Source organism: Thunnus thynnus, chromosome 5, assembly GCF_963924715.1.
Source record: "Thunnus thynnus chromosome 5, fThuThy2.1, whole genome shotgun sequence".
Lineage (NCBI taxonomy): Eukaryota > Metazoa > Chordata > Actinopteri > Scombriformes > Scombridae > Thunnus > Thunnus thynnus.
The window spans coordinates 15,022,197-15,036,677 of record NC_089521.1 but is presented as its reverse complement, the minus strand read 5'-3'; the positions used below and the strand labels follow the sequence as shown (position 1 = coordinate 15,036,677).

General features: G+C 42.1%; 1 protein-coding gene across 4 annotated transcripts in view; it reads right to left on the bottom strand.

Annotated features, from left to right (window-relative positions):
* LOC137182884 (membrane-associated guanylate kinase, WW and PDZ domain-containing protein 2-like) overlaps positions 1-14,481 on the bottom strand; it is an 88,788-nt gene that overhangs the window by 40,740 nt on the left and 33,567 nt on the right. For all 4 annotated transcript variants that reach the window (XM_067589443.1, XM_067589444.1, XM_067589445.1 and 1 more), the window contains one exon: positions 2,458-2,577. In XM_067589443.1, the coding sequence (XP_067445544.1) occupies positions 2,458-2,577 (120 nt within the window). The remainder of the gene's footprint in view (positions 1-2,457; positions 2,578-14,481) is intronic.

Genomic DNA, 14,481 nt, shown 5'->3' with positions numbered 1-14,481 from the left:
CCTGGAGAAGAAAAATAAAGCATCCAGAATATAAATAGAGCACTTTAAATATGTCAACATGGGCAGGCGATGTCCCTTTTTATGATAAATTAATGTTAATAAAGTTGGAAGTTAATAAAACCCTGTCTCTGTGCTTTTGCTGCTTTTTTAAACTTATTTTACAACATAATAATAGTGCACTTAGGCTACAGCTATAGTGTCTTAGTATAACATATGTATGTATTATTATTGGCTGTTATTTGTCTATATTTGTATCTTATGAAAGTGATAAAAAAGGTTGCACTCAGTTATTCATATTTGGGTAAACAATAGAGCCACAACTACAACTACAATAGAAAATAACCTTTTTAAAAGGCGCTTACATGACTGCATACACTTCATTACACTACCTCCCATATACTGTCAACATCATGTACCCCAAGAGATTATAATGATTATCTAGAAAAACGGCATTTTGATTTTTGATTGAGAACAATGTCTTCAGATCTTTGATGAAACACGGGATGCATCTTGACGCTACGCTAACTGTGTGGAACATCTTAAAAGGGAGAAACAGGTGCGATTTCATAATTAAATGGTTACCAAAACTGCACAACACCACCTGATCTTTATGGACGCAACCTCAGCTGCGTCATTCCACCCATGTTGGTGCAAACAGATTTGTTTGGAGGCGCAAGCACAAAAATAAAAACAAACCATATAAATAGCATTGACGCTCTCTCATTCCACACCCACTGTAATGGAAAACTGAATACACTACAGTGCATTGAAAAGGAAAGACATGAAAGTCCTCTGCGTATCTTACTAGAGATGGAAAGAAACATCCTCAGTATAATAACGTATATGCTCTCCTTTTCGACAGTACAGCTTTCTGTGTGCTTTATACAGTACTGTATATTGACTGAGTACATTTCTTCCCTCATGCTATTTGCTCTTAAACCACAATAAAGTTTGACTTTTATTTGAAATTCAAATAAGACCCTCACTGTCAGAAAAATACATTTTTTGATTAAATATTGAGCGTGTGTGAGAGGCAGAGATGTGTTATTTTATAATCCTTCAAAGTGGAAAAGGAGTAGGGGTTTCACAAAGAGGAAACACAGAGAGAGGACAGGGGCAAACAACTGAGCAAAGAAGAGGGAAGGAGGCAACAATGAAGGACAAAAAGAGGATCAGCAGTAAAGAGTCCACAGACATCAGTTTACTTTCATCACAGCAGGAGGGGGATAGATATTAAGAATGGCTCAATCACTGCCACCACTTCCCCTGCTGCCCACTATATAGATTTATCACATCATGACTGAAATATGTGCACACACAGGCACATGTAAACAAAGACACAAGTATGAACACCAACCTGTGAAAGCATAAGGTCAACCTGAAGAGATGCTTCACAGAACATAAAGCAAGGTTCCTCCTGATGCACCGCACCGGTTTTAAAAACGATGTTCCCTTGATCTTGAATGCTCCTGGTTTCGCCTGAAGGCATCATGGCTTTATGAACAATTCAATATCCACCTTCAGCTCTGACTCATCTCACATCATCACATACGTAAGCCGTATGTGATGCACAAACACACACAAACACACACACACACATATGCACAACAATTACCTTGAAGAGTTTCCTCATGATACTCCGATGATGTCTGATTTCGGCCTTTTTCATTGACTTCTAAATCTTTCTCTTCCTTTTTACCTCGTGCCTCTTATTCCTTCTTCTCTACTTTCTCTTATTTTAATGTTTATTACAAAAATGAGTTGCAGCACCTCCAGTGCAGCCACCCAGAAAGAGACAGCTTCCCCCAGTGGGCATAAGTAAGCTCTGTGTTAAGGGAAACATACACTGTAAACATGCAAAGACACACAGTTATGACAGGAACACGCCAAAACACAGCGAATACAAATATACACAAGTGTGCATGTGCACATGCCCCCTACACACACACACACACACGCACACACACACACACAAACACAAAATTTGTGTGAGCGTGTTCAGCCGCACATGCTGACAAAAATTGCTACTGGGCAAATGAACCAGCAAATCCCCCATCTGTAGATGTATCCCTGACAGTGTAGCAAAGCAGATGCACAGACTTGACATGACTTGGAAATGGCATTCGTCCAGCTTTCTCTTTCTCTCTCTCACACACACACACACTAAAGTAGTCAACGAGGCATTCAACAACCATCAGAGGAAGCTGTAATACATGACTCGGTGCACAAGACTCATTTTGTTTACTTAAGCAGTGTGTAAGAGCATCACCTGACACACCTAATCCATCAAGAAAAGACATCTACACTGTCGCACGAGAAGGCAGATTACATTTAAAAATAGAAAAATTGCTCTACTGAGACATACGCTCCCATTTTTACTCCCCAAGCACCTGTGCTTGTCTCACGCAGATGCAAAATGCCTTCCTGCGCAGCAGCCACAGTTGTCCCAAAACTCACCTTCATAGGTTCCACTCTCTAGCAGGGCTCCACTTTGCTCCAATTCCATAAAACGCTCCACACTCACAAAGTTGTAGTCCACCCCCGGCACCTCCCCCTCCTTAGGCTGCCTGGTTGTACCTGCAGGAAGAGAAAGGGAGAGAGGGAGAGGTCATCAGAGCCAAATAGGCCACTTGAGAAGAAAAGGCAGGAAGGCAGAGAAAAAGGGCTGGATAGAAAAAGACGGCAGATTTGAGGCTACAAAGTGTATGAGAGGAAGTGGGAGGGAAAAAAAGGAAATGGAACAGAAGAGGCTCAGTGAGGAGTCATCACTTGTGATAGCCAAATCCATTCACACAATTGTGTGTGAGTGACAGCAAGAGACAGCTAGAGAGGAGCAGGGAAAATATGCTGAAACAGCAAACCGCCGTCATTCAGTTCATACAAGCCGATCCGGTGCTGTTTTAGTAATGAGTCAATCAATACGCCACTTTTACCAAGCATAACTCAAACCTCCTTACACAGCACACAATACTGTGCTCACTGGATTACTGTCGAAACAGCAGGAATGCAGAGGCACCGCATTACCATACAGCAATTAGAGCCTTCCTACATAAACGCTCTAGAGATCGCCATCAGTGCTGCTGCGGCGGCTCGGCTCAGCTCGGCTGTGTGATGGCAGCGGTGGGAGTTTCGAGTTTAATGAGGTGCTGTGTTTGTGTCTCTGCCAAGTGGACTTTGAGCTCAGGCTCATTGAAGTCTGCTGGTGTTGATTCCTGCTCTCTATTGATCATGCCTGAAACCAGTGATTGGCCCGGCATGGGGAGGGACTCCACTCTCAGAGATTTTCCCAGAACTCAGGCCCACATGGTTAAAGCAAAGTCGGATTGATCTGGGCTTGTTTTGCCAGAACATCAGGTCTGGCTGTAGAATAAGATCTATGTTCTCTCACAAGGATGTGGAGGGGAAAAAACAGCTCATGTTTTCAGGTTTAATGGTACCTATGAAACACTAGGACAATAATTGGAGTATGAACTGTGGGAGATTAAAACAGCAAGAGGTGGATGTGCTTTAGACACGCACACTGCACACACACACGCACACACGCAAACACTGAGCAAGTAAGGGGCTAGTCATCTAGAAGAGTGAAGGATCCTCTAAGTCTCCCCAGAGTGTGATATCTTAATCATTAGATCTCTATTGATCGTCTGTCACCACTCTGCTCCTGCACTGTTTCTACTGAACATTCTCTACTGTATTTACTTCACCGCTGGGAGCAGAGACGGCAGCTTAGAAACACGTAATTAGCAAGGAAGTGATGCCCAGACCATCAGAAACCCATCACCCCCTCTATAAGACTGTCCAGCACTACCATGATGTGTGTACAGGTTTGTGTACTCATCTCTGTCTGTGTGTGTCAATATGGGTGTAACCTGACTGTGTGTTTGTCTTTCCGACTCTAAATGTTGGTAAAGTGCCCACTGTGCCGACAGTAATCCCATCTCCAAGCTGATCACAGCTCAGTAGGACACCGTAAATCTACAACACCACAGGTATGCGTGTGTGTGTGTATGTGTGTGTGTGTGTGTGTGTGTATGTGTACAGCCGATGCAATGATCCCTCAAATATCAAATACTTGTGACAAAAATATGTAATGGAAGCAGGATATTTTACAGTTTAACCACAAATTTTCTTGTCTAAAATGACATCAGTGCACTGAAACAGTTAACTTCACTTGGAATTTAATAATTAGAAATAACTATATATAAAAATGATGCACTCTGACTCTAATTAAAACATACAAAAGGCTCTATAATGCACAACATGACCGTATTGTTGATTTAATTCAAACTGCTATCAGAGACGTCTTACCAGCAGATGTAATTATGTATAAACATTCCTATGTGATACCAGGATGGCTCATTATCTCTCATGACCTGTTCAGTAAAACCTCGAACACACTTGACGTTGTTTTTGTAGATGAAGCATGATGAGAAGTTTCAGTCCTAGATAAGGTCTGTGTTATTGACCTGCACACAAATGAGACACAAACGAGGCCTTTACTAATAAACTGATCAAGCACCGGTCCCTAGATGAAAACATCTGTGAACTACAGTAATATATGCATGTAGATTAGTGACACTGATATCTGGCAGCCTTGGAAATGTTCACAGTCTGACTGACAGATGGCAAAATTTTGTTCCATCTTTGCTGTAACAGGTAGTCTCGCTGTTCTTTTCCCATAAGTGTCAAAGAATGTATATCTGTAAATAATTGATGACACATACATGACTGTATGTCCATTCATTCTGTGTATTTAGCAAAAAAAAACCCAATATCAACACCTGAACTACTGCCTCTAACACTCCTAAAATATTGTTTCGACAAAAAATAATAATAATAATTTTACACTAGCCAAAGGAAGTATTTATTGCAGGGCTGTTGTTCTAGATAATATCACATAATACAGGTGTTTGTGTTACTGTTATTTTGTCCAGTCCCTGCATAGTTTAACACAACCCAATATAACAACCTTGCAAAGATATAGGATCCTATAATGTTCCATATTGATTTAATTCCATGGTCATTTTTGAGGCTTTTGAGGCTGATGTGTTGATAAATTGAACTGAGTTGAATCATCACCTCTCTGATTCAGTCTACAAGGTTATCTGATTCACAAAGACATTGAAGGACTGTTTCATTGGATTGCATTATCTTATCAGGTGTTTCTGATATTTTGTCCATCCCTTTAAATACAGCCACAGAAAGCTAAAAGATTGTCCCTGATACCGGCTATAATCTTTTATTTACTAAAAGAAACGTCTTTGTGAAGAGGCTTCACAGACCAGTGGGATGGAGCTCGGTCCATGAACTGTACTGCATGTTAAACTCAAAAAATCCATCTTGAAGAAGATCTTCCATCGAATGTGTAGTGGTACTCTGAATACCGCAGCCAGGCGGGGCCGGTCGCCTTCCACTGGGTACAGGTATTGATCTGTAAGATCAGAATGAAATTATTCTGCTGCCCACACCAGAGTAGGCAGAGCCTGCTGGAATACTGATGACCTGCCGATGGCCTTCTCCCACAGCTTCCTTCACCGGACACACCGACAGAGCAGAGAGAGAGAGAGAGAGCGTCTTGGATCTGAGCTGGGAATATTGATCAACTATCTGGTCTTCAGATAGGCAGATAGGCCGACTTTTCCTCTTTTCTTCCTTCCTACTTTTTCACACATTTCTACTCAGAGCGGGTTAGCACATTACCTGTTTTTCTCCCTCGCTCTCTGCTCGCACTCCTGCCTTCCCCTTAGCAACACCCACTAAATAACTGTGAAGTGAACCTTTTTATTAAAACGAACACTGTCCCCAGCAGAATCCATACTGTGCTCCCTCTGCCCCTGTTGCTACTTTTCTCTTTCGTCATCTATCTTTAACCTTACCAACTCCCTTCTTCTCATCCTCAAAAACTCCCAGGTAGAGGCCAAAAATAATAAAAATACAATCCATAATTGATGGAGCCTTGTGGATGAGCGGTGAAAAGGTTTCAGCTCAGTTCAGTTCAGCAGATTCTGTCTTTATATTTTTTGCACTTAAACACACAAACTCCTAAGCTGAGCTTTAATAAACGAGCTGAACAAAGCAGGACAAGCTGCACAGGTGCTCAAATTAAAAAATGGCAGCAGACTGTACAGTGAAGAGGCAGCAACGCCTCCCCTGAGCCTAAAGCACTGCTGCTGTTGACTATTGATTGGATGTCATGCTCTTGCTAATAAAGGATAAAGTCAGCTGTGTGCCAAAAATGGCCTTTGCATTGCAATCAGCCAGTGTATCCAAACCTCTCAGAGGTGAAGCTGTGAGTAGAAGTATGAGCACCAGAGAGATTTATGGCTTAAATGACTTAAATCTATAACAGCACAGAAAAGCTTTGGAGCTGCCACTTTAGAGGGTGAAGACATTCTCTGCCTCAAACCATGACGACTGAGCACTACAGAATATTTTGAACAGTGCAGGAAGTGTGTGTGAAAGAGAGAAAGAGAAAGAGATTACGTAGAAACATAACAAGGAAAGTCCATTTGGAGCTAAAGCTAAAATAGCAGATATACTGAAATAACTCAGCTGGGTGTCAGACGATAAGAGGACAAAGACCTTCACTGAATTATAGAGTGGCAGGCAAAGAAAAACTGAGGCAGACGGCAACAGAGAGGGAGACAGTGAGAGGGGGGAAAAGGCGTGATTGGTTAACCTTGTTGTACATCCACAGCAGCCTGCGAGTGAGTTTAAAAATGTTCACGTGTACGCATACGCATGAGGAATGTTTGTATAATTAGACAGGAAGTCACCAAGAGGGATAAGCAGAGCGGGGGAGATTCAGAGCTATTAATAGACTATCGATGGACTGATTATCATAATAAAGGGTGGGGGAAGGTGGACAGATGATGCAGTCTCAGCGTGCGTATGTGTGGGAACGAGGAGGTGAAGGAGGGGGAGAGTTAGTGTGTGTTTTATATTAATAGTTAATACTTGAAGCTTAGATATCATTATTACCTCTAGAGGTTTAAGACTCATTGTTGAGAAAAAAAAAAGACTCCTACTTGAAAAGACTGAGCAACAAGCCCAGATGATGAACGACGGGGGGATAAAATGTTCTCATGGCTCCCACCTGAGCTTCCACCTTTATGTCTCACTGCTTTCTTATACGGATTGTGTTTGTCTCACAAACCCCTCTTGGTTTCAGCCTATATCATCCATCAGAGCCATCAGGCTGCTTTGGGATTCGAGTGAATTTCTTACAGAGGAAACACAAAATCTAACAGTTACTAAAAATATTCTCTAAAAGGTGAACAGGCGCATCGCTCTTTCACGATGATCCCAAGGTGGACTGAATGAGGCGGACATGCAGGTACAGATTTTATAGCACACCTGTCCTCTAAGGGTTTAGTTTATGTCCAACCTAACCTGATATTACTGCATGTAGTGGAAAGAGACACGTTTCTTGTCTGACTGTCTTTTATCTGAATTGAATCATGTTCCTCAATGCTGTTTGTCCAACTTCTTCAAGCCTGCAGATCCATCCCTACATACTGTTTGCATGATGTGCAGCCAAGCACAAACATTTACTTCAATTTCTAGTACAGATCCCAAGAGCTCTTTGTGCAGTATTTCCCTCTAAAATCTATGAAAAAGGTGTATGAGACGAAGCACAAAAGTTAAGAATTTTCCCATTCAGTGTAATTGTGCAGCCATAAAAACCTCCTATCTAATTTTAAAGCTACCCAAGGGGGAATTTAAGGGGAACATTGGGTTTCAGGAAGCGAGATACAATCCTGCAACCACATACAAAAAAAAAAAAAAAAAAAAAAAATACAGAGACAGAATACAGTGTCCTCAAAACCCTGAACTTGTTTACCCAGCATCCCTTTCAGCACAGAGCAATCAGAGCACCATGGCAGCAAGAGAGCAGAGAGGAATGCGATGACTGTCTGTGTTTGTTTGTCTCTCGACACACACACACACACACACATACACACATACACACACACACACACACAGACACACACACACACACACACACACACACACACACTGCTGCTTCTTTATTTATTTACTGTCTCATTCTCAGCCTACCATCAGCCTATCTATCTATCTATCTATGGTCTTGTTTTTCAAATTGCCCTCCATTATCCTTTCTCTTGCTCCTCATTTCAAATTTACCTCATCGCTCTTCCATCCATTTCTCATTCACTCTCACTGTCCACCCCCCCCTCCTTCTCCTTCTCCTTTTCCTTCCCGGCTGGCAGATGTGAAGTGTGACAGCAGGTCTATAGGAGAGGTATGATCGAGCACACACACACAGGCATCCTTATTTACACTACAAAGCCCCGGCTACAGATGCAGCGACGCAGCATGGCAACACTGACAGGAGTGTCTGCTACCACGACAACACGTCAGTGCCTGGCAACACAGTCTTGCCATGGTAACAAGCTGGAACATCTACATTAGCTGTACGAAAACAATATTTATGTTAGATATGACACTCGGCCGTTTTGCATACACAGCCTTTTCACTAGTTACAGTCTCAGGGGTCCTCAGCTCGAGTCCTTTTGGTCCGCAGAGCTGCAGGTCTGTGCTTCTCGCTGCCTCGCACTTCATCAATCAATTACTGTCACAGCTTGGTCACTGAGAGCTCACACCTGGTTACCTCAGAGTAATTCAGCTGGCGTTAAAGCGGCCAGGTTTGACTCCGATGGGGATTGCAGGCTGGGAGGACTGGGGGACTTGGATGTCACCTCTCCAGTGTAAATCACTCTCAGGGGTTGGAGGATGCTCTGCCCCCACAGAGTCTGTCTCGCCGCAGTCAGCGGTGAGATAGTGTGTGGGACGTATGTGAGATTGGGCCGCTAGCTTAGTTAAAGATACACTGAGCTTAAAAGCTAATGGCAGATTGTTGTACACACACTGTCTTCTAGTGTTCTCACGATCAGAGACAGACATCAGAGAGTTTTAAAGGCTGATTGAGCTGAGATGAAGGCCTGCAGTCAACATCTGGTCATCCAGTTTATATAAAGCCTGTATCTGTTTTTTTTTTGTTGTTTTAAAGGTTGTATAACATGTTGTCATGTTGTCACAGGTTGTCATTCGTCAGAGGACTGACGCCAGGGGCAGAGCAGAGATATGGACATAGGATAGTGGTGTGCTGCGGAGGAGCACAAACTTTTTTTTAAGACCGTGATGGACAAAGAGTGATAACCCTAATCCCTGGAGAATTTTAGTTTCTGTCTGTCTATTTGTTTACTTAAATGAACTGACACTAGGTCCGAGCTCAGAGCACGGTTGTTGACACAAGAAGAGGACCGTCCCGTCCGAACCACCCAGTCGAGTGAGCGATGACACGGGGGAATGAGTGGAGCTGAGTGGAGTGGGTTCAGGTGAGGCTGCATCCTTTCTTGTTGTTACCAACCAAAGGCATTTTGCATATATTGCGGTCTGTTAGCTGGTACAGCACAGAAGGCTTGGTGGTAATTTAATCCCCTAGACCTACAGTAATAACAAAACATTTCATCAGTACCACCTGTGCCATCACTATGTGAGTGCAGAGAATCAAATCTCTTACATTAATAGCTTGTATGAAAAGTTAAACTATCCTGAGAAGCACAAAGAGGGAATTTCTTACTAAAAAGGCAGTAACTTTGGAAGCTTCCCACAGACTCTTTTCTCAGCTTTTACTGAAACAAACTGTGGTGTTTGAATGTCTCCATTTAGAGTTTGGAAGTTTTTTATTAGGAAAACAGTAACAGCCTCATGTTACTATACAGTACATAAAAATTATTCCAGTGGGCTCCATGTAACGCAGATTTTAAATTTGGCAAAAGAGAGCACTGGTATTGGATCTGTGCTTGGTATCAGCCTGTACTCTAAATTTAATTAACAGCGTCATTGGAAGAGAAAAGGTTGGATTGGTGCATCCCGACATATTTGGAAATTTTGGTCATTAAAATTCATTAAAGCTCTGTGTATTTGAGCTTCATAACCCGCTTTTGTCATGATGACCTCTCAATGACTACAACAAAGTGATGAAGAGATGAAGGAAAAAATGAGAGTAAAAACAAAAAGTCAACATCCAGTCAACTAAAACTAAACAACTAAAACCTGATAAAGTTTTTTCAGGTTTTAAAAAACAGGTGCATCAAGTCTGGAGTTCCCTCCATAAAGTGTCTGTCTGTCAGGTTGACTTGCGGCTGCAAAGACAACTGTGTTTGTCAGTGGATCTACGTCTGGCGTAGCCGGTGCTTGGGTGACATTGAGAAATTGCCGCTGCACTGAGGTGTTTCCTCTGGTGATGGAAATCAGCCCTGATAGGCTGAAAAGCACCTTTATTAGTCTGCAGTGCTGACTGACGCAGGACGACAGTGGGGGTCACGATGATGCACACACACAGAGCTGGTGTGTAATGTTTGGTATGCAGTGTGCACAGCTGTGTGTGTGTGTGTGTGTGTGGAGAGAGGTAAAGACTGACCAGAGTAAACAGTTAAGCTCTCTGAGGTGTCAGCGCTCGCTGACCATCACAGGACGAGCTGCTCACTGAGCACCCGGCTCATCACTGCACATTACTCTGATCTTAGAAGTAGCACAGACAGACATGGGGGGGGGGGGGGGCGATGAGGTTGAGGGGTAAAACTACAGACAGGAGAACAAATAAAAAAGGCTTCAGAAGTACCTCATTTTCTGATTAGCTGCTGAGTGAGAGGATCATACCGTACGGAGGAGAGCAAAAGAGATGAGATGACACCTGTCCAGAGATTAACACGGAGAGCCCTTTGCAAACATAACCAAATCATTAATCATGTTCAATATTTGCTATTTTCATTTCATAAAATTCATATCATTCCCTCGCAGTCTCTTTCATCTGTGGAACAACATTAATCCAGTGTGCCAATCAAACTGCAGGGAGCACAGAACCACATCAAAGCATGTCAGCCAGCCCTTTAACAAGAGCAAGCCAGCAGGCAAATCACTCCTTTAAGGAGAGAGTCCCTGTGGGGATGATGTATTTCTCTCTCTCTCTCTCTCGGATAGAGGCAAGCACATACAGCCTCGACACAGAATAGTGTGTAACACTCCCATTATTCATTTATCAGCTCAGCCTATTAAATCTCAACACACAAACAGAATAATCAATGCGACACTGTAAAATACACATATAGTACGTACATGTACATTCATGCATAAACACAGTGTGATACACAATCATTCTCCCACAGAAACACACACACACACAAGATATTAATCTTATCTTTATCACATCATTCAGCTTCACTATTATCATCCTGACAACCATCCTTAAATAAGCAAATTAGGGTTAAGGCCCACTTACACAAAAACTATGAAGATGACACAAATCAGCAATCAAACAGGAAGAAGAAGAATGTGTTCCAACTTCAAAAGCGTCCAAAAAAACTGCACCTATATTCTCGCTTCAATTTCAGAACATTTTTTTGGGATGAAAAAAATCCTTTTTTTTTCTTCAGCCAGTCAAATTAAAAATCAAACACAGATGGGAGGTGGGAGAGTTTGGTAGCTCACTGCAATGACAGCTTCCTTTGCTGAGGAGATCTTCACAGATGAAGGTTCTGAGGGATCGTTCAGAGGTGCAGATATTTGAACGTCCATCTGATTACACGTTATCAATAGCATAATGAATGAAACTCCAACTTCTCTACAACAGCACACTCACACTGGCAGCCATGTCGACAGAACCAAAAGGTCATTAAAGTGTGAACGTACGAATGACTGTGAAGAAAGCAGAGAAAACTACAATATGAGAACTCAGCTGGCAGACACTTTGATCACTGTTGTACTCGTGTTCCTTGGAATAAGTCTGGAGCCGATGACTGTTTTTTTTGTTTTCCAGCTCTTTAAAGGACATCACTCTCTATATCTATAAAGAAGTTCACAACAAGTTGATGACAAGACATGCTTTTCTTGCTAGCAAGCACTTTTCACACAGAACTCTTTGGACCAAATCGTGAATGATTTTCCTTAACAACGAAAACATTCACTGAATCTGCATTGCTAATTATTTTGTCTGTTTATAGACAGCAGAAACCAACTGTAAACGTGACACTGACAAATTATCAGTTTTGAATTTGACATGATGAGCATGTTAGCAAATAGTTTCTTATTTAGATACGGAGCAACATTAGCATTTGTTTACAATTGTGTTTCTGCCCACCTGAGGAATGTAAGTCCAATATTTACTCTCATTTTATCTCTTGTCATGTTCTCCACCACCTCCTGAGGAAAATATCAGGGTCTTAGCTGTGAAATACTAAAAAGAGTTCACCAGCTGGTTCCTAACTAGCTTCGTCTGAGACTTCACCTGTCTATTGTTTGGCGCTGGGCAGGTAGTGTGGTGAAAACAGCTGCTTGGTGTGGCCAAAATCAACACTGAGAATGAACTAAAACCATAAAGGTGGAAAAAAGTTGCAGAGTCAGGAGATGATTCTTTGTGGATTAATCACTGCGAGAGTCTCTTGTCATACTACACGGTTATTTGATCCATTGTTAAAAAGAAAATATTGATTCTAGCCTCTTTAAAATTATTCAGTTCATTTTAACTAAAGCTCAATCACCAGCATCAGTGCAGCCTGCTGATTTGCAAATCTTTGCATATTCTGTCTCAAAACTAATTCACTCGTCATAATAATAAAAATCTTCTGCAGTAAAATCTTTCCAAGTGTAAAAGGACTTTAATTTTCTTCACCATCAATAAAAATCTTTGAAATGATTTAGCTGAAGATTGACTCAGCAGGAAATGGAGATTTTACCAGATGTCCGATAAGAAAATGGATTCTCTCCAAGAAAATATGTCATTAGAAGACATACGATGTGGTGCTGGTGGTTACTTGCAGCCTTTTTTACTTGATGTATATACGCATACATTTTTTTTCCAACATAAACTAGAAAACATTTTCTGTATTACAGCATTGCAGTTATTTGTTTCTATCACTTGACTCTTAGTTGCTAAATGTACTGTAGCATTTCTGTGATGTTTTCCTCTTGAACATATTGTCCATTAACAGTAGATGCACCATTCTCTTTGTAACGCAAAGCTGGTCGAAAAATATAACAATCTATACCACTCTTATTATAAAAAATGATCAAATATTAATGTACTTCTTCCAAGATACATGTATGCATCTACATACAGTATGTCATGCTAGTGTTTTTGTTGGGAATGAAACATTTTTGAGGCATGTTAACAATGTTCTGGTCGTTTCTGATCCTTTAGGGAATGAAATGAGCTACTGAGTCAAACTGCATGTTGGTGCACCGAGCCGTATGAAGCATTTTGCAAATGTGATCTAGCGCTAGTTATCGTTTACATAAATAACCTGCAATTTTTACATTAACAACACCGTGTATGAAAATCTCCTGCATGTATCAGGGTTAAAAGGTGTCATTTTCCACACATTTCCTCACATCGTCGTGATAGCCATCTTCATTACTGCGATCATTATCAGCGGCATCCGTCATCTCTATCACCATCACCGTCCTAAGCGTCTTGGCCATGTTCCCCATCAACATCTTTATCTTCTCCTCCTCTGTCGTCTCCAGAGGAGGATTCCCTGTCGGAGGCTGCGAAGCTGCGGGGCAGCATGCGTCCAGAGCAGCGGATGCGAAGTGACAGAAGCTGCATGTATTTATAGGCTATCTGAGTAGAGAAACGTGCTCACTGTTGAAGCTATTTTTAGAGCCTTTTACTAATGCCTCTGAGTAGAGTGGAAGAGAGGAGATGGTTCTCTCGGGAATGACTTACGAGCCTCCCTCATATCTCCCTCTACCCCCATTCAGTGCACGTCCGCCCTTCTGCTCCCCATCTCCCCCCCACCCATCTCTGCTCTGCTCATCCCTGCAACCTCTTCCCATCACTCCCATTGACTCTCGCTTTCTAAATTTCCATCCTCCGTCTGCTCTCTTCTTCCCATCCCATCTCCCCTGCTGATCACTGCCACTTTACCACCACCTCTCCTCCTGTCTTCTGCCGTTTTTCCATCTTCTCGCCGAGTCGCTTTGCTCATGTCCACATCCATCATCTTCCCTGCCTTCTCTCTCTCTCTGTTTACTGTACCCCCCACCTCTCTGCTTCTTCTCGTATATTTTCCAGATCTTCTCACTCATTTAGCCCCATTTCACTGTCTTCCACTCTCGGCTCCTCTCATATCGAAAGAGGCACTCTTACTGTTCGTATGCAGAGAGCAGAATCATCAGAACTCTCCTCTAAATTCCTCAACAGCAGGTGCTCCGACAGAAGCTCAGACTCATTTTCTAAAGTGGTCAAGTGATCCCTGTAAATGAAGTGAAATTGTGGCTGTGAATTTCTAATCTCAGTCAAACTATCAAACATTGACACCCTTATCAAACCTTTCAGCCCACAAACTGTGATGCCTCTCTTAAGTTTTATTCCTCTCCCGTCCTTCCCAAATTCTCCTTTTCTGCCATTTTTGTTTCTTCTGTTTGACCCTTTTTGCAGCTATCGATTCACTT